Source organism: Podarcis melisellensis (genome assembly GCF_964234715.1).
Source record: "Podarcis melisellensis genome assembly, chromosome: 10".
NCBI lineage: Eukaryota > Metazoa > Chordata > Lepidosauria > Squamata > Lacertidae > Podarcis > Podarcis melisellensis.
The window spans coordinates 34,389,639-34,414,927 of record NC_138542.1 but is presented as its reverse complement, the minus strand read 5'-3'; the positions used below and the strand labels follow the sequence as shown (position 1 = coordinate 34,414,927).

Here is a 25,289-nt window from a genome sequence, read left to right as displayed (position 1 = left end):
ACAACCCTTTGGTGGGCTTGTGGAAGATCTAGCCTGTATGGTTGTATACCTATATGGTTGAAGCCTTTGGGATTTTATATCCCAGCAAGTATTTTATATAAAATGGAGCTGACTTTCAAGGTAGTTCAGGGCAATCTTTTGCCAATAAGCTCCAGCATAAACATCACAAAAAGAAAAGGAACATGTTCCACAGATTCTACCTCTTGGTTATTATGAGTAAAAGCCACACTGTGTTTAAATACATGCATACTCCTAAAATACTCATAAAATAAGCAGCTAACTGAAAAGGAGCATAATAAAAAAAGTCTAAGGAACAAGATGAGCAGTTTGCGGATGAGTAAGTCAAAAGGTCTGGAAAATAAATATCCCTTAGAATTTGCTTTACCCAAGCTTTTGCTTTGCATTTTGCCCTATACTTAAGAGTATGGTACATTGTATGGCTTTATTTTTGGTCTTATCTCTGGTCTGTTAACCACAATAAATTTATGGTGAATATTTTAATATTGAGAGTGCAGTATTTCCCAAGAGCAGAACAGAATCACTACTGGTAGAAAAATTGAAGAAATTTGCACTTTCATAGTGAAGTCTCTAGATGGCAATGTAGCAGTATTGAAAGATTTAAAAAGTGGGGGCTTTGAAGCAACATGACATCACATCAGAATGTGCAATTCTTATTAACAAAAAGACAGCAGTATCTCAAAAATAAACAGGTATGTTTTATTAGATTGGAAGTTAATCCTCTATAAAAGCTATACTCTTTTGGGATTGAATCTATGAATGGTTGTTATGATGTTTTGGGTATTACTTAAGCTGTTAATTAAAACATGTACAACTCTAAGACATAACTTTTTCATTTTTTGAACATGGAAGGATCTGTCCAATTTGTTGGTACCACTATTTGGTTAGCTTTAGAAATTTAATATTGGGAATGTTTGGTCTAAACAGATGTGATTAATAGTATAGGTAGGACCAAAAATGCTGCACACAAAAAAATCTGAAATTGATATAGGAAGAAGTTTTATAGACCTCTGGATTCGGAAGCAGCTGTGTTCATAGGCTTGTGCCTGAAATGCTATTTTAAAGTTATCAGAGTGGCATGGGATGACCACATGGGGCAGCAAATTCCTTTTTACTCTTAGTAACACTGGAAGACATTCATATGTCTTTACTCATGTGTCCACCCTGATCTTCCCGTTCTTATATCAAGTACATCCCTGCCCATAATTTTACCTCGTCCAGCTCCAGCCCCTGAAGAAATCCTGCTTTCTCAAAAGATGCCACCCTTTCCTCCCATATTTGCAACCATTTCCCAGAACAACTGTGCGTTCTTACTTTCCTTTAAATCCTCCCTCAAATCCCACCATTTGTGTGAAGCCATTGGTGTAAGCCTCTCATCCCCATGCCATGCTGTAACTTAAGCTCAAAAACTCCAGGGAATCCTCCCCCAAAAAAACCTCAACTCTGGTAGACCACTGCCAGTTTTTTTAAATTGGAAGTAGATCACAGTCTCTTGGGAGCTGGATGGGCCTCCTATATACCCTGCCTTCGGTTTATCCCCCTCCTTTGCTTCTCCTTGTGCATGGACCTGTACTCTGTAAAACACTGTGTGCAGTGAATAATTAATTAATAATCCTCTTTGTTTTTCAGGTGTGGTAACAAACAACGATGAAACTCATGTTCTGAGTCCAGGAAAGATGAGCCAGCGTCAAGGAAAAGAAGGCTATCTTACTCCAACCAAAGATCTACAGCAGCCATCATTTAGTCCAGGAACAGTCCATGGCCATGGTAAGAAGCATTTCATTAGATGACTGGAATGTCAAACTGGATAAAGGGTGGAATTCAACCTAGCCCTAAATAGATTGTTTCATCAGCAGAAGCATTTCTGCTTGTCTGATTGAATAATCCCCTCCTCTCCCATCGTCCCACGCTATTCTGGGAGTTCTCCCAACCTTCCAGAGCAGATCTGGGATAAGAGGAGGGAGGAAAACTTCATTGTACCAATGGGAGCCCTTCCACAGGCTTCCACAGCCCATAATGTCTTCAATAGTTACTGCAACACTTGCAGCAAATGTGTTCATCTACATGTCAGTAAAAACTGTTTAAAAATGTGGAATCCTTTAGATGAGCTGAAAATTGTTCTCTGTTCTTTGCCTCTCATCTGGTTCAGAAAATAATTTCTTAATAAATGTGTAAGTTTATGTCTTCCCTTTTCAGTCTGCTGTTTAAGGTTGCATTTGTATGCATGTTAAAAGCATTTGTAAGACAGTTTTGTACACCATTAATGACTATTCAGATTTCTGATTTTTAAAAATAGAATGAAGAGTCGAAAGGTTAAAAATTGGAATTTGTGCTTTGTACTGGCTGAAATTCCTTGCTGTTTGTGAATAGTTTCCACTCTTGCGATTCAGATTTGAATTGATTAGACTGATTCTTAATAACAGGGAACACCAATTGGTTGAATTAATACTCCCTACATAAATTAGGGGGTGGGACCAGATGTTGGTGGATTACAAATATACTCATTCCTTACCATTGAACTACCATTGACTGGGGTGATGGGAAATGTCATCCAGTAACATTTGGAGGCTTGCAGATTAGCCTGCCCTTTACTAAATAGTGTTCTCCTATTCATGCTTGCATGATCTCTGTCGGAGTAAACAAACTGTAGGCTGTAAGGCTGCTATTCTGTGCACACTTATCTAGGAACAAGCCTCATTGCCCAAAATAACACTTCTGAGAAAGTGCTAAGGATTTGGGCTGTAAATGTTTAGCTGCTTCCAGTTGCCTCAGAACTCTTCTTTGAATTGAGGAAGAGCAATTCTACTTTTGATGAATCTTTTCTCCAGCTTTCTGATGCATGGATTGATAAAGAGAGAAACCTTAACTTGTGCTGTTGTGCTGCTCATTTTTTGTAGCAGAGATTATGCTTGCCAGATTTCCAGGCCAAATGCTGAATAAACTACCAAGAAAATAGAAATATTTCAAATTTTCTAATTCCAATTACAGTATTTTTCGCCCCATAGGACGCACTTTTTCCCCTCTAAAAATGAAGGGGAAATGTGTGTGCGTCCTATGGGGCGAATGCAGGCTTTCACTGAAGCCTGGAGAGCGAGAGGCATCGGTGCGCACCGACCCCTTTCGCTCTCCAGGCTTCAGGAAGCTATCCGCAAGCCTTGCAAGCCCAGCGGGAGGTCCCGCGGGCTCACAAGGCTTGCGGGCAGCAGCCTGCAGCCCGAAGCACGGGGAGCCGGAGGGCGCCCCGTGCTTCGGGTGGGTGTCCACAAGGCTTGGGGCGGCAGCCGCGGCTGGGGGGGGGGAATACTTTTTTTTTATTCATTTCCCCCCCCCGAAAAATGAGGTGTGTCCTACGGGCCGGTGCGCCCTATAGGACGAAAAATACGGTACTGTAGTTTTTGTTTCTTTTCAAAATCATAGTGAGATGGGTTGTAAAGAGGCATTATGACGATTTTAGAGAATATTTAGCTTGAATGTGTCTGTTTGGTGCCATTACCTGCACTTTCTTCCTTTTATCAGTTGTCACTGCTAGCCCTTATGGCTAGTGACCCTTGGGTTTTTATGGCAAGTTGTCTGTAGAATAATATGTGTGTGTACATATCGTTGTAAACTTATGCAGCCTTTATGGTCAAAACTTGAAGAGAATGGGCAGGTAAAGCAAGCTGAACTTGGTATATAGAAAGTTGCAAGTTGTTTCTTTCTTCCTGTAACATTTCAGATAACTTAGAACAGCGATAGTCAACATTGTGCTCTCCAGAGATTGTTAGACTCCAACTCCCAAAAGCAGCAGCCAGCATGACCAGTAGACAGGGATGATGAGTGTTGTAGTCCAACAACATCTGGAGGGTTCCATGTTGGCATCCCTGACCTGTATTATAATTTATTTCTAGCATGCATCATGGTTCATTATTCTTAAATAACGACAACTGTTTTGTCCCAGCAACCTGGTCTGAAACTCATTGTGTTGCTTAAGCATTTCCTGAGTGAGGACACTTCCAGTCTGTTGCCATTTTCAGGTGCCCCTTCCAAGTCTACAATTCCATGGTTCTTCTTTTCAAAGCTGTTTCTTTCTTCTTCACTCTGCCTTGGCACAGCCCCATCCTCACAAAAACAGAGTATCAAACAAAAATGAAATGCCTGTGAGTGATAGGTCGAAGTAGGGCTTGATATTTACTGAGCAAACCAGAACAATTTGTTTTCATGAGATGAAAATGAAATGCCCGTGTAAATATTAACATTGGAGAAGTGATCAAATTGGTTCATCACTTACATACAGATGCCTCCTTAAACTATGTCTCTTGCAGAGGTATTGATCAGTTGAGATGTAAACTATATAGTTAACATCCTTATACCATATGATACCAAAATTTAATATTACCATACTTAATTAAAGGAAATTTAGTATTCACAACATTTTGTGAAAATGTCATTCTGACATAATTTTTTTAAAAATTAATTGAAAAATACTACATCATTGATTTTTATTCCCCCTGCTTTTGGTCCCTGGATCCTCTGGGACTGACTTAGAGCCGTAGGAAGGGCACACAGCCATATACATATGGATACTCAAGTTCATATGGAGAAACGTTGCTTTATTAACAGGCTCTCACAGCTTAGAGATGAAGTAAACATCTGCCAATTTTGCAGAATTGTATCCTCAATGTCATACAACTTTCCAAGTGGTACAGTCCAAGGGAAGATTACATCTGTTCACCTTCCACTGCATTGTAACATTCCCAGACCCAGTGACCTGTCTCATTTTTGTAGCCACCCTCCCTGTGTTTCCCTCTTTAGATTGCAAATTCACTTGTGAGACCAATTATGTTCTCCTACCCAAAATGGCAGGGCCCCCCTTCCCCTCTATCCATGGTACTTTCATGGGCTATCCTATAAGCTTTTTATTTGCCGCTGCTCTCAGAATAGGTCATTTTTGGATCCATGCATTATGGAAGAACTAACTTTGCTCCTCCCCACAGCAGTGGTAGCCAAAGGGGCATGCTGTGTTCTCAGAGGGTAGTTTAATTTCAGTGCCTTCAACCATGCTAAGCTTATGCTTTGGTGAAATCCATGTTTACAGATAGCAGGACAACTGGGTTTACTGAGAACAGCTGTATTGGTGTTTATGTGCTGAAAGTTTTCATTTTCTGTTACATTCCTCTCAAGAGGGTTTGGTATCTAGACACTCTACAAGTGTCATTTGTGCATAGGTATTTTTGATTTGTTAAGTACAAGAAAGACTGATCAGGTCCTCCAGGATTGTTATAGACTCTGAGGTAAAAAAAATAGAGCTGATGTTCATGGGTTCTTGTTCTCAAGCTTTTTTCCCCTCTGACTACTTTATTACTATTAATCAAATCAAAGCTCATGCCACATTTTAAGGGCACTTTTTCTTTAGCGCCAGCACAATCAATTCAGCACCATATTGTGAAAATCATGGATTTCCCTGTCTGATAATCCAGCTGAGTCAAAACAACCTTGATCTGCATCAGAAAAAATAATAATCAAGTGCAGGACCAAGCACTGTTCTGCAACCTTTTATGGATCACCTGAATTGAGTTTGTGATTTATAGGCCACAGTTTGAGGACATCTACATCAACTCTTGCCACTATCTGCTTTTCAGCATTGGACCTTTTGATTGCCTTTAATACAAGAAAAACTGATGTTTGGAACCGACTTGACACAATTCTGATTCTTCAGAACAATAAACAACTTGAAGTTAAAAGCTGGCAATGTGGATTCAACCCTGACTTATTGTTACACATGATGTGGGAATGCCAGTAGTGGCTTTCTTCTTAGAAGAGATGTGCTTTCAGATAAATCATGTGAAAACTGGTCTAAGATTCTCCTACATGAATCTCTCTCTAAAATATTGAGTGTTCTGAGGCCTTTCAGAAGCCCACAAGAGGTAGATGTTCATGCCCTGCTATAGTTAAAATGGCTAGCACTCCAATACTTGAAGAACAAATCCTCTGCATCTGCTTACCAAAGAGTAGAAGTCTTGAGTGCTGCATCCTTTTGAGTGCATGGCATACCACCACCCATTGTCTCATAGGTACCTCTTCAATTCTGTGAACAGGTTTTTTCTTGTTATAACTATTTTTGGCTCTTTCCCCTGATAAGTGAACTCTTACTCTTCTTCCTTCCTTCCTTTCTATTGGCTTTGTTTATTTGTGTCCTGTTTGTTTTATAAAAATATTGGAAATAAATATGACAATAAACTTAAATTCTAAAATATTCATTTCTGTTGGTCTCCTGTTTAAGTTTTTCTTAGAGATTGTGGCTGCTCAACTAACCATTTTGACCTTCTCTAATACATTAAGTAGGCAGGAACATTCATATTGCTACTGTACAGCTGATGTCCAACATTTTAGACAACTATGTTTGTAAAATGCCTCCGTATATATTGCTATTTTTAAATTGGTAAACATTTATCAAGCTAGCAGAAAGCCAGCTCCATCTACTATATGGAAATTAAGAACAGTTTATAGTTGATTCACATGTCTTTGAATGTAGTACAATGCCTTTGAGTCATTACATGTTGCCCCATTTTCAATCTCAACAACCTCTGTACATACATATCTGACTGGTCTATAATGTAACACAGCAACTCATTAACTAAAGTGTATTTTGCATTCTAAGTGAAGAAAATGATTTTACTGTGAGTAGAATTGTGGGTGCCAAGGGATAAGGGAATAGTCCTTTAACTGGTAGGAACAACAGACCTAAGGAATTCTTATAGTATTGTAGTTTTGGGTCAATCTGTCTAACAGTACTATAGGGGAATGGAATGGAATGTGTTTTTTGTCAAATGTAGGTATTTGGGGAAATTTTATTTAAGGACTTTGTATGCCACCATTTCATTAAAAATATCAGGCTGTCTACACTCTAAAACATAGAAGATCAGAATTTAAAATACATATGCAGATAATCATTCAGGTGACAGACTAATAAAAAGTAAACAACTGTAGGCACAAAACATCTGTTGGAACAGTGTTCCATGGACTAGCAACACTAAATGTTCTAACTGTAGTCAGTCAGTCCTTTGTAACATTGGGGACAATTAACAGTGCTCCTCCAGATGATTTCAGTGGTTCTGACGGTACACTGGACCCAATTCTTTAAGGGCTTTGTACAGGCAACTCGCAACTTACGTGGGGGGGGCATGTTCCAGGGATAGCACATAAAGCCAAAATCACATGCAACTCAAAGATTTTCACCAGTTCCTAGAAAAGTGTGAAAACTATTTTAAATACCTTCCTTTTTCCTTTCAACTTGATGTTTTATTTCCTCAAACCCCAGAACATTGGGGCAAAGCATTGGACTAGAATATTTTTCATTTTCCTTTCAAACCATTATATCTTACTTTGATTGGGGGAGGGGGACATCCGTGTATTGTACCAGTACATGTTTCTGTGCTTGCACAGTGTAAAATCCATTTACCACTAAAATATATGAAGGTGGTATCCACACGTCCTGTGACATGTACAGTTCATAAGCTTTCTGCAGCTCTAACTATTCCATTCTTCTCAGATGGGATCCCTTTCATATACGGCTCTTTAAAAGATTGCCACCTTATGGGTTTTTTTGTTGATAATGACGGGGAGTGGAACCAAGTTACAGAGTAGTCGTTTAGATGCTGTGCAATACAGAATGGAGCATTTCAGACACGGCACATCAAGGATCCTGGATTTCAGCTTTTTCTTAATTTTGTAATTAAGGTTACCAAGACCTGCACTTTAGTAGCAATAGTACTATATATATGAATCAAATCAAATCAGGCTGCAGTTTCCCTTGCCCCACTGGGTGACAGGGCAATGCAATGGTAGATGAGAAAAAAGTGTGAGCACATTGTAACAAAAGTCCAAACTAAGTCAAACACAAGTTTATAGAATTACACATGGTGTGGAGGAAGTAGATAGAGAAAAGTTTTTCTCATTACTCTAGAACTCCTGGACATTCAGTGAAGCTGAATGTTGGAAGATTCGGGACAGATAAAACTTCATGCAGCACACTATGGAACTAGCCCCTACAGGAGGCAGTGATGGACACCAGCCTAAAAGAAGATTAGACAGATTCATGGAGGAGAGGGTTATTAATAGCTGCGAGCTATGATGGCTATGCTTTGCCTCCACAGTTGGAGGCAGTAATGTTTCTGAATACCAGTTGCTGGAAACCACCGGAGGGGAGAATCCTTCTTGCAGGTTTCCCACAGGCATCCGGTTGGCTGCCGTGAGAACATAATGCCATTGGCCTAATCCAGCAGGCCCTTCTTACATTCTTATACCATGCCTCATATTCTATCTAACCTCCCCTTCATGGTAAGCAAGCTCTCTGTCGGTTATTTGGGGATTGTCTGTTTTGCTGAAACTGTCTAAACTAGTTTTAAAGTATCTACCAGAATGCATTGAGCAGAATTGTGTGTGCTGTGTCCAACCATTTTGATTGGGTATTAGCAGAGGAACCCTATGTGTTAAAGGGCATCTGAATATGCATAGGGCAGTGGCAAGGCTGCTGCTGAGATCCTGTTTTCCTCTCTATATGTATTTGTTCACCCTGGATATATAATTAGAATAGAGCTTTTTGTCTTGGCTTATTGTTCTCTTGTTGTAAAGAAAGGACTTGTCAACAAATCTTTCTTTAGGAATTTTTGGCCAGTTTGAGCCTAATCTGTTGTCCTTGTAATTCAGAGGTCTTGCTTGGGATAAAATAACTGAAACCTGAGTAGTCAACAAGTGTGTGGGAGGAGCTGTGGAACAGAGCAGTTTGAGATGCAAGTCTACGGCCAAGCAAGCTGCTTTTATAAAAAGTGCCTGAGCTGTAACCCGGTGTACAGAGAGGAACTGCTTCAGGAGAAATTTAGATTGCATTGATTCTGTCAACCTTGGGGGTACTAGTTTTTGGGTTGTAAAACAGTTTGCCATTCTTGTAATATACAGTTGTTTTGTGTTTTGGATTTCTATTCATGTGAGTTGGAGACACATCTCTAAAGGCAAGTATATCTCTAAATATATTTTAAGTTTGATTGCATATTACACAGCAGTAGCTTGATAGCTACTAGCAGCTGACTTTGTTTTCCAAACAAACTCATTGCATGATGAAGGTCACATGTTGCACATAGATGTAGGTAATGCAGATTTAATTACAGGTTTCTTTCTTATGGTAGGTTTGTTGATGTAATAAGTTTTTGTGTTGTAGTGTTTAATCATATTAACCAGAAAAGTGGCTTGACAGTAGTGGGACTAATAAGCTGACTCTCCACAACTCCACCACCTCAGGATGAACACAGAGTCACAAATTGATTTTGTGAGCTGTCTTGGATATCTAACACATTCTAATATCTGTTGCTGTTACAGCAGCAAAAGGATTAATTTTGTGGGGCCGGTTTCAAAAAGCCCTTATATTTCAAGTTGAGCATATGTCAAGGTTATGTCCTATTTTGCTCTTATTTCAGCTTATGTTTATTATTTTGAAGTAGAAAATCTGCATTTTTAACATGCAGTTGAACTTTAATGTATTTCTAGATTAAAATTCATTGATAGCCAAATTAATGAGTGCGGCATATGTTTAGCAAAATGCCATGTTACAGTACAATTAGCGCTATATGTTAAAATAACTAGTACTGATGGAATTCAAACCCATCTGAATAGCTGTCGGGAACAGAGCACCAAATATATTTTGAAAATGAGCACTGATGTTTAATTTCAATAGTTTAAAAGCATCAGTTATTGGGAAACAACTAGGAGGAAGAGTTGTTGTACTCACGACTTGTTTGTAGACTTCTAGTCAGCCGCTGTGAGAACAGAATACTGGATTAGGTAGACTTTTTATCTGTTCCAACAAGGCTCTTTAATTATTCCTGTAATAATAATAATGACTAAAATCATGCTGAATATCAAAACTGGTAATGTTCAGTAATGACCCCCTAGGGAATCATTTTGGAAGCTGTTCTTTTAGATACAAATAAGCAATGAACCATAATATGTGAATGTTATTTCTGCGTAACTGAAAACCATAGGCATGTCATTGTTACAAAAAGCATATAAAACATTAGAAACTCTCAACATTTTCAGCTACACTGATTTTTGTAATACTTAAAGCGAGAAACCAAAGGACAAAGAAAGATCAGTTACTTAAGCTTAGTGTTCTAGCCAAATGGTTAAAGTGATTTTTGTGGCAAAGCTCATGCCAAGAGAGTGACTTAGCAATGCTGAATACCTTTGTAATAACCTTACTTTGTATATGACACCAAAATGACTCTTCTTGTTAGGTATTCTGCATCAGTGTTGCTCACCCCCATAGCCAAGACTCTTGTTCTTGATCTTGTTAGCTACAGTCTTGTAGCGAAGAATCTCCATCAGTTCAATTTTTGTGCAAGTACCAGGCAGTGTTGGGTGGGCATTCCCAAAGCAGGACTTGCAGACATCAGGGTCTGCAGTTCCATGCCCTGATTACCTGCAAAGGCTGTTTCCCAGTCACATAACTCCTCACCCAAGTGAGTGGTGGCACTTCTGTATGGGGGCTGCTTAGCTCCCATATCCTTTCAAAGTGGGCATTATAGAATCCCCCAAATTCATTGTGGTTCCCATACAGAAATGCCACTTCCACCTGCTCTGGCAAGGACATGGGGGCAGCGGGTTAGGACATGGGGGTAGCGGGAGGTGAAAGTAATGAGTGGGAGGGGAGGGAAAGTTGGAGGAGGGAAAGGAGTGACCATGATTGGTACAGTCATGATAGAGTTGATGGGGAAGATTCTGAGAGGGGTTTTTTTTTTGGGGGGGGGAGTTAATCTGGAGAGGGTGATCTTAAGTGGGAGGCAGTCATTTTGTGAATGGTTATGCATCAATAGCAGTGATTTTGTGGTTGTACCCTTGTCAGTTTTTCAAAATTCTGAATGTGTCCTCAGGCCCAAAAATGATTAGGGAACCCTGATATAAGGCTTTGAAAGTAATGGCTAACACATTTTGATTATTTTCACTGATCGCCTTCTGTATTCATAGTCTTAATGACCCTACAATCCTTACAATTTCTTTGCTCTTTGGCCTTCATTAGAATCTTGTATGGTTTTGTCTTCTCACTGGCTGAACAATACCATCTTAATAGTGAACCTGAATTTTCAAGGTAGTAGTCACCAGAGTGGTTGAAGGGTTTCCCCTCCCCTTTTTTCTTTTACCAACAACCACTGCAAATGTTTTTTACTTGAAACAGATTATTTCTGTGCATACAATAATTGACACCCATTTGTTTTTTTCCAGTATAAGCTGTGCAGAAACTATACTGTTAATTGTGTTTTCTGTGGAGTTTAACCATGCCTCAGTTGCATTTTAATGAGGTTTTGGAACAGTAGCCTATTTTCTTACAGCACAATCCTAACCATGTCTACTTAAAAGTATATCCTATTGAATTTAAGGGGGCTTACTCCCAGATAAGTGTAGTTAGGATTGCAGCCTTAAATGATCCAATGGTAAGATAACTTGTTTTTTGGTTCCTGAAACTTTGCATTGCTTAAGTCGCTATGTTTCAGTATTTAAATCTTGTACTTTTACTGGAGTAAACTGGTGCACATATAAGTGTAACAAATAAAATAATAATTGTTAAGTAGCTATCATTGTTGATTACCTTCTTGAATTTACCTTGGAGGAGCATCAATGATTATTTTTGCTGCTCTGCATGCATCTCTGTCTCAAATTGCTGTTCTTCTGGCTCTTTCTTCATTTTGTCCCCTGCCAGACCACAAGATGGAGGATGCTTTATCTTTACTATTTGTAATGAAGATTTTTCAAAATACTAACCCTTTCCCTATAACATTATATTGAATTGCATTGAATAGGCAGCATATAAATGTCAAAGAATGAAATAAGTTTTGTTGTGAAAGAGTGCTGAGCCCGTTTTCTCCTCTAGAATCTTATGAGGTTCTTACGCCTTTCAATGCACCATGCATGAGTAAGAAATATGAATTAACAGAGGAAGTAGCAAAAATAATAATAAAAAAATCCCAAGAATGGATGATTGCCAAAAGCTGTTTGTTGTGGGTTATGGAAAAGAATAATAGAATATTGTTGGCACTGAAATGTATTTCCACAGTGTGAAAAAACAGTCTGCAAAGAGAACCATCATATTGACATAGGAATACACAGTGGAAACAAATCACATTGCACTTTGTTCCTGCTGCCTTTCTGATGTAGAGAGTGCTCAGGAGGGTGGGGCAGCAAAAGAGGAAGGGGAGATAGAGATCAATAAAGAGATCAATAAAGATATCAGGAAGAAGAAAAAGATAGTGAGGAAGTTAGGCCTGGGAATTTGGAGCAGGGATATAAGGGAGAAAGATATGTAGGATTTAGAGGTAAAGCTGATATAAGGCTGATATAAAAAAGACTTGACAATGGAAATTGATACAAGGAGGATATATGTAAAAGTTCACCACTTTATACCTGACAAATTTATTTATTTATGTATTTAATAAATAAATAAAAACTAAGTTTGGGCAGTGGTGTTCCACTATCAGCTTTGGCCTGGAGATTTAAAAGTGGCAAATTTGTGTCTTTGTTGAACTGTTTCAGACTGCAAGTGAGGGCTCACATGATGGGAAGTTGCTCAAGTTTAAAAACAATACACACACCTTGCCTATAGAAAGTTAGATGTTGCAAAGAAGGATTACAGTGTAGCTTTGCTCCTGGTATGGTGCCTTTCTGTGTGTCAGAATTTTTTGTCATAATGGAACATTCCATCTTGCAAGTAAGTCTGTTTCTACAGCTAAAAGCAGAACATCACAGGCATGTATACATCTCGGCAAAACTAGGTCCGAGTGCGAACTGCCTTTCCAAGCAGGCATGCCAAATCACCAGGTGATTAGAGACCTCTTTAAGCAGAAATAAGCTCCAGTAATAGGGATTAGTATGAGTGTTCAACATGTGATGCCTGGGGAAAAATCTGTAGAAAATATTGTGCTGTAGCATAGATGTAAAAAAAAACACCAAACCACAACAACCTCTGCTTCAGAATTTTGAATCAAAATTACATTACTTAATAACGATGATACTTTCTCACTAGATGTCTTCTGATCCATGTTTATCTATAATAATAATAATAATTTATTACTTGTACCCCACCCATCTTGACTGGGTTGCCCCAGCCACTCTGGGCAGCTTCCAATAGAATATAAAACATACATGATACACCAGACATGAAAAGCTTCCTGATAGAGGGCTGCCTTCAGGCTATCTATGGGAGGTTGTACAATTTGTTATCTCTTTGACATCTGATAGGAGGGCATTCCATAGGTTGGGTGCCAATACCAAGAAGGCCCTCTGCCTGCTTCCCTGTAACTTCACTTCTCGCAATGAGGGAACCGCCAGAAGGCCCTCGGAGCCTGGACCTAAGTGTCTGGGCTGAACAATGGGGGTGGAGACCCCTTTTCTTTTCTTTTTTTTTGAGTAGTTAAACCATATGACAGATTTGGGGTGCACTCCTTTTTGAATGTTTACCGTCCATTAGTGTTTTCATGGCTAACAAGCATATTATAGGGTAAAAGGCACTTACCAAGGAGGGTCAGTGGCAAGAGGGAGGGGAGGGGGGTGCTTAATCCTCCCATGCAGGGTGATTTATTTTCACAAATGTTCTTGGTTTTCTCTCCGTTGAGCTTATTTCCTGTTTCATGGCCTGGCTGGGGAGATACAAATTTTAAATAGCCAGTTGGGGTGTGTGTGTGTGGATTTGTAGGGTAGAACTGGTGGACAGAGAACGGATTAAATACTATTATTCCCCCACCCCACTGATTTTCTCCTTCAGGTGCCTCCCTTTCCCACTTTGGTGTTGCTAAGGAAACCATTGTTTCTCTTGTAACCTCAAGTTCCGCTCTTAGATCCCTACGCTCAAGAACAGGTTCTGTGGGTGTGTTGATATCATAATATGTATCATTATAATAAATAGTGAAACTGCACTTTTTTTTTCTTTTTAAATAGCAGGACGTTTCCCATTATTAAAGTGAAAAATATATAATGCGAGCCTTTGTGGTGCAAAGGTTATAACAGATTGTACCTATGAGAACTAAGCTCTGCCATAGCTTTCAGTTAACAGTTTTCTAGCTGTTAAGAGAATCTAAGCTGTGTCCATATGTAGAGTTATATGGATTTCACATACAGCGTGAGCAATTGAGAGTGAGATGTATGAAAGGTATCCAAAGCAGAATATCTTACTGCGGAATGTTGGCACTGTCTTGCTTCTATACTGGAAAAGCAGGCAGGAGGGAAAGGAGTCTAATAGGATGTGTGTGACCTTCTGTGTGAGCTCAGAGGATGAGGATTCCCATCAGGTCAGGGAGGCATATATTAGTGGTTTGTGTTCTGTTAATGGGCCAGAACATTTGGTATCTAGTGAAAAGCATGAGACCCAAAAGAATATGAATAGAATGATGGTGGGCCCTTCTTTTACATACACGCATACTCTCTCTCTCTTTGCCGTTTTGGGAGACAGTAATTGTCTGAAAAGCAGGATAAAAATATAGTAAATTAATATATTTTTATTGTATAGCTTAAACCTGACAGTTGCCAGATTTATATGGTACAAATAGTTGGATCCAAGTCATTTCTGTTTTGTTAGTCATTGAGATTAAATAGTTTGAAATCTTAAGAATTTTCTTGATCATCTGATATAAGAAAAGTATTTTATTGGTTTAATTCCCCCCCCCCCAAACTGTACAAGCTTTAAGATTTCTTGCTATATTTCATTTAATGAATTCAGGCAAAATGATGGCTTAAAAAACAACCTTGGATCTCAGCTATAGAATATCTGTTGTTGTTTTTTAATGACTCATCAAAGCAAGGGGAAATTGACTAGGAAGGGTTTTTTAAATAAAAAATGTTGTGTAAAGTTAGACATTTCAAATGGAAAGCAGGCAAAACTGACCACCTAACTAATTTGCATGATGAGCAAATGAAGCATTCAAATGCTTGCAAAATTTTGAATGAAAATTTAAGCTTAAATTCTGTTTCAGTTGTTTCCATTAAAAGAGTTAGCCTGTGGTTTCTAAAGATAACATTTTTACTTATATTTATTGAGTATTGTTGTTGTATAGTGTTGAGCAAATACCATAGCTTGTATTTAAACACGTTGAAAACATGTCAAACTATTTAATGAAAAAGTGACCCCCTTTCTCTCGAGTTGTTAATTATGTTAAAAAGCAAAGTCATCAATAAACACTTTACACTTTTTTGATACTTGTTACTCTGTGCTAAATTCTGGAAATTGCTGACGGAGGTTCTGACTCCTGTATCAGAAATTATTTTGGCAAGGGTCTGTTTGGTGGTATTGCTTAAATGATATGAGTTAGTGCCTGCCTTCTAAAATGTACCCTAATACTGCATTCAGAAGCAGTGCTTTTTCTTTCAGAGCCATTTATGTGAGTCCTTGCTGGCAAATGCTATTTAATCCACAATAAAAAGTACTGAAAATAAATGGGTTTCCATTTAATGGAAATTCCTTCTCTGATTCTCAGTAGTACTCTTAATTTTTTTGAGTGAATTTTAGAAGTATACTCATAATTGTTCTGTGTGCAATAAAATAGAACTTGAATGATTAGGCAGCAAAGGAATTTCTTTAATAACTCCTCCATTCTGATGTACTTTGTCATGACAGTTGTCTGGTGCCTGCAAAACAATGAAGAGTAACAGCTTGTCTTGGGGCATGCTGACTGAAATATGACATGTTATTGATGGAGGAATGGTAGCAGCTTGGATTGAATTCATAAACATCTCTTAGCTTGGTTACAAAGTTCAACAGCCTCTGGCATCTCTCCTTGTTCAAAGTGTGCACATGGCACTTGATCTTTGTGGGTCTTGCATGCTGCTAATCTGAATGTGAAGGGAAAAGACTTTCTGCAACGTTCTTATTCCCGTCATCCTTCTGAATGAAAATAATCATTATACAGAGCATCTAACTCATGAAGGCAGAAGGTCCACAGCGACGTAGGTTTTCTTCATGTGCTGGAGTTTCGCTGCCTCCACGGGCTGATGGTCGGAAACTTGTCCGGAATGCTTCATTCGGAGGATACAATGCACTTTCACCAGTCTTCCGAGGTTTGTTTTGTCTCACTTTTTAATGTTCTCATGAAAATATTTATTGTAAAAGCTTCTACAAATACTTTTAAAAAAAAAACAAACAAACAATTTTCTAAGCTGAAAAAGCACCTGGATTCACGTTGAATAAAATAAAATGAGATTTGGAAATAATGATTCATGGTTGGCATGTGTTCTCGGGCAGCGCTTTCTTTAAGTTCAGCATTAAGAACGAAGTGCTTCATTGTAGATTGCGTGTGATTGTACATGATGATGATGATGGTATTATATAATGAGAATGATACTTGACTGAATATGGGTGGTGTCTTTCTTACCTGCAATTTAAGAGAATTTTCAACGTACTGGAATCTACAACCAAATGATTTTCAAGTAAACGGAACATGGCTTCTAATTAGGTGCAGGTCCTTTTGAAATCTGGAGTAGACAACATAGCAGGACTTTTGACTGTTAGAAGTAATCTTAAAATGTAAAATTTGAGGCCATGTTAATCAGTGTTGTGTCCTTTAATCCTTACATTCCTTAATAATGTAAATAATAACTTGGAAATACTCATAATGTTGTGTATCTAGTTTGCATTGGTTCTAATGGACTTGATCAGTCTTGAAAATGCACAATTGCAAGGTTACTGTAAATGTGTGAGTTAGTACTACTGTAAAAATTGATTTATTTAAGACAATTGCAACCTTCAAGCTAATTGCATTTTAATGTACCTATTAGTTGTCTACCTCTTCTTTTGTGGTTAGTAGTTTCAACACAAACATGATGTGAATCCCCTGGAAACTAGAAATAATGCTCCCTCTTTTCATGTTTTTTTGTGTAAGTAATAAACGTTTATACAACAAAACAAAGGACAAGCAGATTTGCTGTACTTGTATAACTGCAGCTTCAATCACTTATTGCAGAGTTCTGAATGTAACCACAACATTGCATGTTTCCTTTTCATAGTTTGGTTTTCAGGATATCTGAACCAAGCCAGTAAGTTGCATAACAACTCTTGTAAGGAAGTATGTTGTTATTTTTACTGAGTTTTTGCCATATCTTACTAAAAGTCCAGTATGGCATTTAGAGTGTTTTAATACTCACAGATGACAAAGTGAGATGTATGTGTGCTAGATCTGAAATGCAAGACAGTGTAGTTAACTTAGGTACTGCAACCTTACCTTAATTATAGCCTTTTAGATGAATTATCTGGGCGAGGGAAACACAGTATCTGTTATTATGAATTTCATGCTGTTGAATATGTCAGTGGTTGGCATTTGATTCACATTCCTTCTTTCTTTTTTAAAACCAGTTTATGTGCGTGTAACTTGCTCACTGACTTTGTATGAAGAGTAGAGCACCCTAGACATTAATTGTGGTGTCATGAGCCCCATTCTCTAGACATATCACAAGGTACATGAATGCTTGGAGCAGTAAGATGTTGCGCACTGGCCCTTGCCCATACAAATGTCCAAAGAAAGGCTGTGCATGTAGAAGTTGCTGCCAAATCTCAGTTAATCCCAAATCGTTCTAGGGAATTTCCCAAGCTCCTGGTAAGTTTACCAGGAAGATAACATTTGCAGCTAATACTTTCTTGAGGAATTTCTGATTAAGATAAGTGAATTCACTTGCCGCTTTGTGGTTACTCCGATCTGCCTTTATTAACACAAGGAGTAGGAATGGCTTGTTAGCACTACTCTCCTTACTTGGCTTTGCACAAGATCTGCTTCATTCTGTTTTATGATCCATTGATTAGTTCACATCCCTGGATGTGTGTGGTGGTATGGTGTGAATATGATAATGCCTAATCCTAGCAGCTTACTCGATCATGAATTTATTATTAGATTCCACTTCCATCTTATTTTTCTGATGCCTGATGAGAAGGCTTTGCATTGTTGGAACTGCTGTAACCTGGGGCTGGGCTGGCAAGCCAGTTCTCCTGTGGACTGAAACTCTCTGTGCTTATCTATGTTGTGCTACGTGCTACTAGTACTGTAGTTGGATATTTTCATATAACTGAGTAATTGAGGTACCTCTGAATGCCTGGAAGGTAAAATACAAATGTATTAAATTGGGACAGGGTTGATAACTACCATTCATGCTTGGAACTTTGTAGGTTGGGAACATAACCACTTTTGGACCCTAGGTCTCACACAACATGGCTTTAATATTAAACAAAAAAAAACCTAGTTGTAAAGGAATTACAAAAACATTTGGTGAACAAATGGTAACATATACACCATGTCCCTAAGTATATTTGGTCAGAGTTTTAATAGCTTTGACTTATTTAGGATTTCAACCTTAATGGTATATGGGATACACTGATTTTTTGAAACCATTTCAATTTCTCTTCAAGGTTTTGACAGAGGGAAGGATGATGCCTCACAAAGTAAAGATGATTCTACACAATCAATGTCAAAAAGCAAGGTGAGCACCTTAACCTTCAGACAGCATAGTTCAGTTTGATGCATCTAAGTGAGCTTGGATACGTAGTTGCAATTAATTTAATCTTTTCCCTACCTATCTCATTTGTGGCTTATTTTAAATAGTAAGGTGAATTATGTTTATGTGTAATCTTTGGTTATAGCACAAAAGCAAGCACTAATATTTGTTTTTAAAGCCAGTTTGTGAAAAAAAGTGAGGGCTGCTCAGGAGATGCAGTGGGCCTTTGGTGAATTCTATTAGCTACTTGGTTAAGTAAGAGGTATATTAATTTAGATGAACTAGCCATAGCTGGCAATAGGCATTGGAGCCTCCAGTAACAAGGTAGAATCCACAAGTAAACCTGCAACTTATGTGCATTTCACTTGTGCACATTCAGCTTTACATGCATGTCAATTAAAAAATAGAAAGGGGGCGGGGTTCTGGGGAAAATGACTTTGGGAATCCTCTCTGCCGTTGAATCCAATGAATTTTGACTATACATGATTTTGGTTTTAGGCACAATCCCCAGAACATAGCCCCCAGGTAAGTTGCGGGTTCTACTGTACTACATGCTATTTGTTTTATGGTGAGTGCAACTCACACTTGAACAAGATACAAACTACCAAGCCATAGAACTCTTGTCAGGGTTCAGGCTTAGTTTTTGGCTCCCATCCAGACCACCCACTCGTCTCCACCCCAGGCACAACTTCAGCTTCTGAACAGCTTCATCTGCCTCTGTTGCAAAAGATATAGAGCAGAGTGCCTTGATGATGACTCATCCAAAATCCTTTGATGATGGCACCCAATGACTTCACTTAGGTGTTAAACAGCATGGAAGACACAATTGATCCCCACAATATAATTGCCATGGGAACAAACAGAAATCTCCAAGAGCGGTTCTCTAAACTTGGCCCGTCAAATAGGGACAGAACCACAGTAATACACTGCCTCCAACTTCTGTTTAATGGAGGATACCATGGTCAATGATATGAAAAGCCATTGAGAGCTTAGGGGCAATCAACAAGGTTGGAGTTCCTCTCCTCATACAAATAAAAAGCCAAGGTGACCAAAGCTTTCACTGTGCCAAATCCAGGTTAAGAAAGTATGTACTTTCGTATGTGTACATGGGACTGAGCTTGGTGGATTAGAGCTTTTGTCTCATTTTTTTGAGATTGGTGGGTGTTTATGTGTGTGCTCTCTCTCTTTCCCTCCCCCTTTCTCTGTCTCTGAAAACTTAGTAAAATAGTGGGGGTTTTTTTGGGGGGGGGGATAGCCTTAAATTTAGCCAGAAGATTTGGCTGGTTCCTGGGCATCTCAGTATTAAACAATTTGTGTCAATAAAACGTGTTTTGCTATACAGGGTAACAAATGCCTTGTAACTCATCCAAAGTTTATTTTTAGTCAGTACAAGATGCTGAGACGTTCCTAATGAGTTAACTTGGTTACATTATCAACCAATGTTGAGTGATGATAGACTGCTAGAATAGCTCTGCAACTGTGCAGGGTTCATCTGTCATTCTCAACCCGTCCCGTCCCCCCCCCCCCAGCTATTGGGTGGCACATGCAGAGAAACCATTTTTAGAACTTTCAAGGCAGGATAAATAAAAGCCATGTGATGCCACAGCAGCATGTGTAATAAAGAAATATTTTCAGTGGTAAAGGCACCTAAGTGAGGTGAAGTTATGGATCTCTAGAATTAGAGTGTTTTGGGGAAAGCAGGCTGTAATAATGTATTTGAATAACACCGATATAACAGATTCAGGGAGCAGATCTTAGTCTGGAGAAATTCCATGTTTTCCTTAAGGGGCCAGGGGGTAAGTAAGTGCGTAGGTGGCACTGGACAAGAAAAGCTATTTGTGTTTGCAAATGTAAAGCTCAGTGGACAATGTCAAGTTTTTGACTCCTTTCTTCAAACTGGGTTACTGTTAAATGATATGACAGAAGAAGCCAACGTTTTGAAGTACCACACGAAGGATTCATTTACAAGCTCTTTCTATGCCTTCATTAAATGAAGCGACATAAAGGGAGCAAGCAGCAATCTGAAAAACTTGTGGCTTCTATGTTTCGCTTGAAGTTTGACTGAACAACAACTGCTCTAATCCTTCATTAATTATTTCCTTGTGTTATGTATATTTTCAGTCCGAATCGAAGCTTTATAATGGCTCTGAGAAGGACATCACTGCCTCCTCCCCCAGCTCCTCTACTACCAAGCTCACAAAGAAGGAATCTCTTAAGGTGAGTTGCTTTCCAGAATAGAAAACCTACCATCTCCAGCCTTTTGGGTATAGAATACGACACCTCCCAGTGGCCTCAGAAGATAAATGTGAGATACACAATAACTTTAAAGAAATGCTAGAACATTCCAAGATGTGCTGCTGTTTCTTCAACCAATGTCGTAATTTTCTCCAGAATTCACTGTGTTTTTTTAGCCTGAACATAGCCCTCTAGTTCTAGAGTGTGGGAGAGGACACAGAAGAAGCTAAATTACTTTTTGCCCTCTGCAGGTCTGGTTCTCATTGAGTTTGTAAGCCTGTTTATGGGCTCACTTTCATGCAGGTATTATTCAACCTTATTAACTCCCACCTGTGGTCTAAAATGATGTAGCCCAGACATGACTTCACCACCTTTGTAAAAACTAGGCTACAGATAAAGTACCGGTATATATGGTGTGCTGGTTGTTGCTGCTAGGGATGCACAGAAGCTGCCCACCAATTTGAACGTGGCATGACTTGTTTCTGCTGGAAATATTAAATGTGTTACCAGCCCATTACTACTTTGCTGAGTGAAAAGCGTTCCATGGGTTCCACCCCACTGCCTCTCATATTATTTTATTTATTTATTATATAACATATTTATATCCTGCCAAGTTGAAATTCAAGGCGGCTTACAACATTTAAAAACACCAGCCATAGAATAATGAATAATAAAAACAAACTGCTTAAAAACAATATTATATATCTAAAACCAGCAATTAAAATTTGAACTGGCAGCAGCAGCCCAGTCATCAGCATCGTCCGCACCTTAGTTTCCAAATGCATAAAGCCTTTACTGCAAAAGTAAATTGTTGCTTCCTTGTCTGTACAGAAGCAGGAGCCAAGCCATGCCAAGCCACACTGATCGTATCAGGAAGAAGAAACTTTGTTTGCTGATTCTCTGTCCTCAGCGCTGCTGAGGACCAAAGATTCCAATAAGCAAGCAAATAAGATCCACGAGGCTCTTGCTAGGCAGAGTAGAGACTCTAATGTCGTGCTTAGCCTGATAATATGCTGGGTGTCTATTCTGCCATGTGGATCTTATGAGGGGGAAAGAAACATTGTTTGCTTATCAGATCAGCCAGGAAGCTGGGTCTCTATTCTGCCTAGCAAGAGGTGAGGTGTGTGCCTTAAACCAACCTGCATAACAAAAGCAAGAGCAAAGCCACATGGATATTTGCTGATCAGAATCTCCCTGCCTTGGCAGGGAATCTTATTGCTATGCTGGGTCTGTCTTACGCCTTACAGATTGTGCAGGCAGAAAGCAGCTTTTACTTCAAAGTAAAACCTTTTACTCTGCAACACCAGCTGGGAGGCGGCATGGGCTTATGCCTTCAGATTGGGCAGGCAAAAAACCTGGCCATTTACTTTGCAGTAAAGTGTTGCTTCCTGCCTGCAAGCTGGGCAGTGCATTCTCAATATATTACAAGGTAAAAAAAATATGAAACATTTATTGTGGTCTGGAGTTCATAGCAGTAAGAGACAAAATATCAATATATCATAACCCACCCCTACTTCAAGTCCCCAGATGTTGCTGAACTCCCATCATCCCTGACCACTGGCCATGCTGGCTGGGGCTGTTGGGGGCTGTAGAGTTAATATCTGAAGGGTCTCAGGTTCCCCATTCATGCTTTATATGAAATTCCTTTGAAGGCAGTATTATGTAATGCCACTTCTTCTGATAGATAAACAGCTGTCCTAAAACTGTTTCGTTTTCTTCATACTACTATGGATAGAACTAAGCATGTTGCAGTTTGTTTTGACCTTTGCATTTATAGCTCCACGACTTCCATTTTCTTAAATTTCTTACCGTCTGAATTTATTCTTCGTTCATTATTTACAGGTTCAAAAGAAAAATTACAGGGAAGAGAAGAAAAGAGCCACAAAAGAACTACTTAGCACAATCACAGACCCATCAGTCATTGTTATGGCTGACTGGCTGAAGGTCAGGAATTATGTGTAATATTGAGTGAAAGTTGTAGCTGTTGTTTATTTGTCAGAATGTAAAAGAATTCAGATCCTAGTTGGTTGCTGATTGATGTTTACCACTAGGAAAAGCTCCATTAATTATATCCCAGAGGCTCAGTACTTGATGCATAGGGAACCAACGGGGACACCTTGCCACTGCTTTACACTGGTTGCCATGGCTACATCTGTCTGCAGTGACTAATTGAATTGGTGATCACTTTATGTTAAATACAATGTGAATTATGAGTGATTACTCTGGAAACAGGAAACTGTTACTTTAAAACAGATTCCTTCTTGCAGACTCACCAAGCCACATTTCATACATGGTAGCATAAAGCTCTGGGAGTTTCAAATGTGTGAATTTCAATGATGATATGAATAGCTCCAGGAAGAGGATGTAAATGTAGCACGGGTATCAAATAATCTAAGCTGCTTAATGTCAGTGTGTTTCTTGCACGTCACAGGAGAATTAAATTACTTCTGCTGATCAATAAAATATTCCACCTGAACTCTTGTTGTTTGTACCTTGTTTTCCTGTATTGGCTAAAGTGTAAGGGGTGTTAACATACTACTTTTTTTCATTGATTGATTACATTTGTATCCTGCTCTTCTCAAAGGCAATGTTTTATCCTCACAAACCCATGAAAGTTAAATTAGGTTGAGAAAGTGTGATTTGTTCAAGGCTACAAAGTGATCTTCGATTCTGATTAGGGATTTGAACTTGCATTTCATATTTCAAGTACATTCCCTAACCAGTAGGCTCTGCTGGTGTCAGTTGAGACATATTCTGCAGGCATGGGAATCATCCCAAGTTTCTGTATTTATTTGCATATGTAAAATAACTTCTGACATAGTAAATTAGTTTTCATTTTAAAGGAATACTGTCTGCATGGTGCAGTTGATATCCTTTGGTAATTTGATTTACTACTTATGCTCAATTAACAGTATACAAACATTAAGATGTGTTGTGCCTATAAGTATTTGTGTGAAATTTGAATAGCTCTTCTTCCTTTTTGCAATTCTAAACTGGTTGTGTATATTGTAAGAAGGGTCTTACTGCTTGGCCAGGAGGGATTGGGACTGAAATGTACTTAAAATGTTCTTATAATTAAAAGTCTCTTTTTTCTGTTAAGATTCGAGGTACACTGAAAAGCTGGACCAAACTTTGGTGTGTGTTGAAACCTGGAGTACTGCTTATTTACAAAACTCCTAAAAATGGCCAGTGGGTGGGAACAGTACTTCTGAACGCTTGTGAACTCATTGAGCGGCCTTCAAAAAAGGATGGATTTTGTTTCAAACTTTTCCATCCTTTGGAGCAATCCATCTGGGCTGTTAAGGTAAGTGAATATGTATTCTTAATGCAGGTAGCGTTGAATGGAACATTACACCAATGACACATTAAACCTATCTGCATTGTTAAATATTAATGATCACAGTGTGCTTTCAGTTGTCAGCTCAGCTATCCCTTTGCTAAATTTGCTTGATTTTCTGACATACCAAAGCCCTGAGCAGTGTGGTTGCATTGGAGAAGTATTGGCCCTCTGCATAATCCTGTGTGGTCTTTATTGTGAAAGCAGCCACTAATCATAATCTTTGCCCATATAAAATGTGCACAGTAATGCTGTGTAACAGCTCCTGAATCCCTAATGGTACCTATTTTATTATCTTGTAGGCATTAGGATAATGTATTTTCATTCTCTCGGGCCTTTTAATGATTTGTGCTTTAAAATCGTATTGAGAAGATTCTCTTTTAAAACATCAAAAATTGACACCTTTTTACTTTGCCGTTTTAAATTCCTATTTTAGCATGTGTATTGTGAGATTTATGTTTGTTACTTTTTATTGGTCTTATGCATATTTGTATTGTTTTGCTTAATATTACATTGTAAACTTACTGGGATTACCAAGAGATTATATAAAAGGGGGTGGATCCAACAGGAGGATAGATTGTACCTGGAGAGGACAGAGTGCCTCCATACCCCATCTAGAGTCCACTTAAAAATGGGTTAGCAGCAGAAATCAGCCCTGGATATTAGGAACAAAGGCATCACCTGAATTACATGTTCCTCCATTCCCAAGACAGGCAAAAAGGGCGCAGTCCATTTGTGGATGGATCTCTTGTGAGAAGCCATAATTACACTTGTGAGGTTTGGATCTCTTGATACACCAGGCAGTATAACGTCTATGCCTTTTGGCTCTGCTACTGAATATTCTGGATGCTAACCAGTAAACCCAACCAAAATGTTTGGGCGGTTGGATGGGGCAGCTCCCTTATGAGGAAAGGTTGTGACTTCTTCACACAGCGTATCGTTAACTATGGAACTCGCTTCTACAGGAGGAAGTGATGGTCATCAATTAATTAATTAATTAATTGAGGAGAAGGCTGTCAACAGCTACTGGCCATGATGGCTGTGTTCCACCTCCACTGCCAGACGCAGCGGTTGTTGGGAGTTGCAGGTGGGGCAAGCTCAGGTCCTGCTTGTGTGCTCTCCACAGGCAGCTGGATTACCACTTTGAGATCAGGATACTGGATTAGATGGCCATTGACCTGATCTATCAGACTCTTCTTATGTACTAAGT

The 25,289-nt window shown here is 38.9% G+C and overlaps 1 protein-coding gene and 1 long non-coding RNA gene across 13 annotated transcripts in view; one reads left to right on the top strand and one right to left on the bottom strand.

Moving 5' to 3' along the window:
• Positions 1–25,289, top strand: part of OSBPL8 (oxysterol binding protein like 8) — a 70,924-nt gene that overhangs the window by 24,588 nt on the left and 21,047 nt on the right. For 3 of the 11 annotated variants that reach the window (XM_081929219.1, XM_081929222.1, XM_081929220.1), the window contains exons 4-9: positions 1,648–1,785; positions 18,422–18,492; positions 19,006–19,032; positions 20,629–20,724; positions 22,585–22,686; positions 23,843–24,046. In XM_081929219.1, coding sequence (XP_081785345.1) covers positions 1,648–1,785; positions 18,422–18,492; positions 19,006–19,032; positions 20,629–20,724; positions 22,585–22,686; positions 23,843–24,046 — 638 coding nt within the window. Of the gene's footprint in view, positions 1–1,647; positions 1,786–8,322; positions 8,335–8,818; positions 9,006–12,747; positions 12,859–14,221; positions 14,325–15,646; positions 16,087–18,421; positions 18,493–19,005; positions 19,033–19,822; positions 20,304–20,628; positions 20,725–22,584; positions 22,687–23,842; positions 24,047–25,289 lie in introns of those variants that run through there. The other 8 variants (XM_081929224.1, XM_081929228.1, XM_081929227.1 and 5 more) reach the window with 8 other exon arrangements.
• Positions 4,579–13,902, bottom strand: LOC309379778. 2 transcript variants are annotated; one of them, XR_014172641.1, is made up of 4 exons: positions 13,553–13,902; positions 11,633–11,736; positions 7,168–7,239; positions 4,579–6,191 (listed from the first exon to the last, which is right to left on the bottom strand). It is a non-coding gene; the product is annotated as an uncharacterized lncRNA (long non-coding RNA). The 2 variants fall into 2 exon arrangements; XR_014172642.1 differs by having other exon boundaries at positions 11,647–11,736.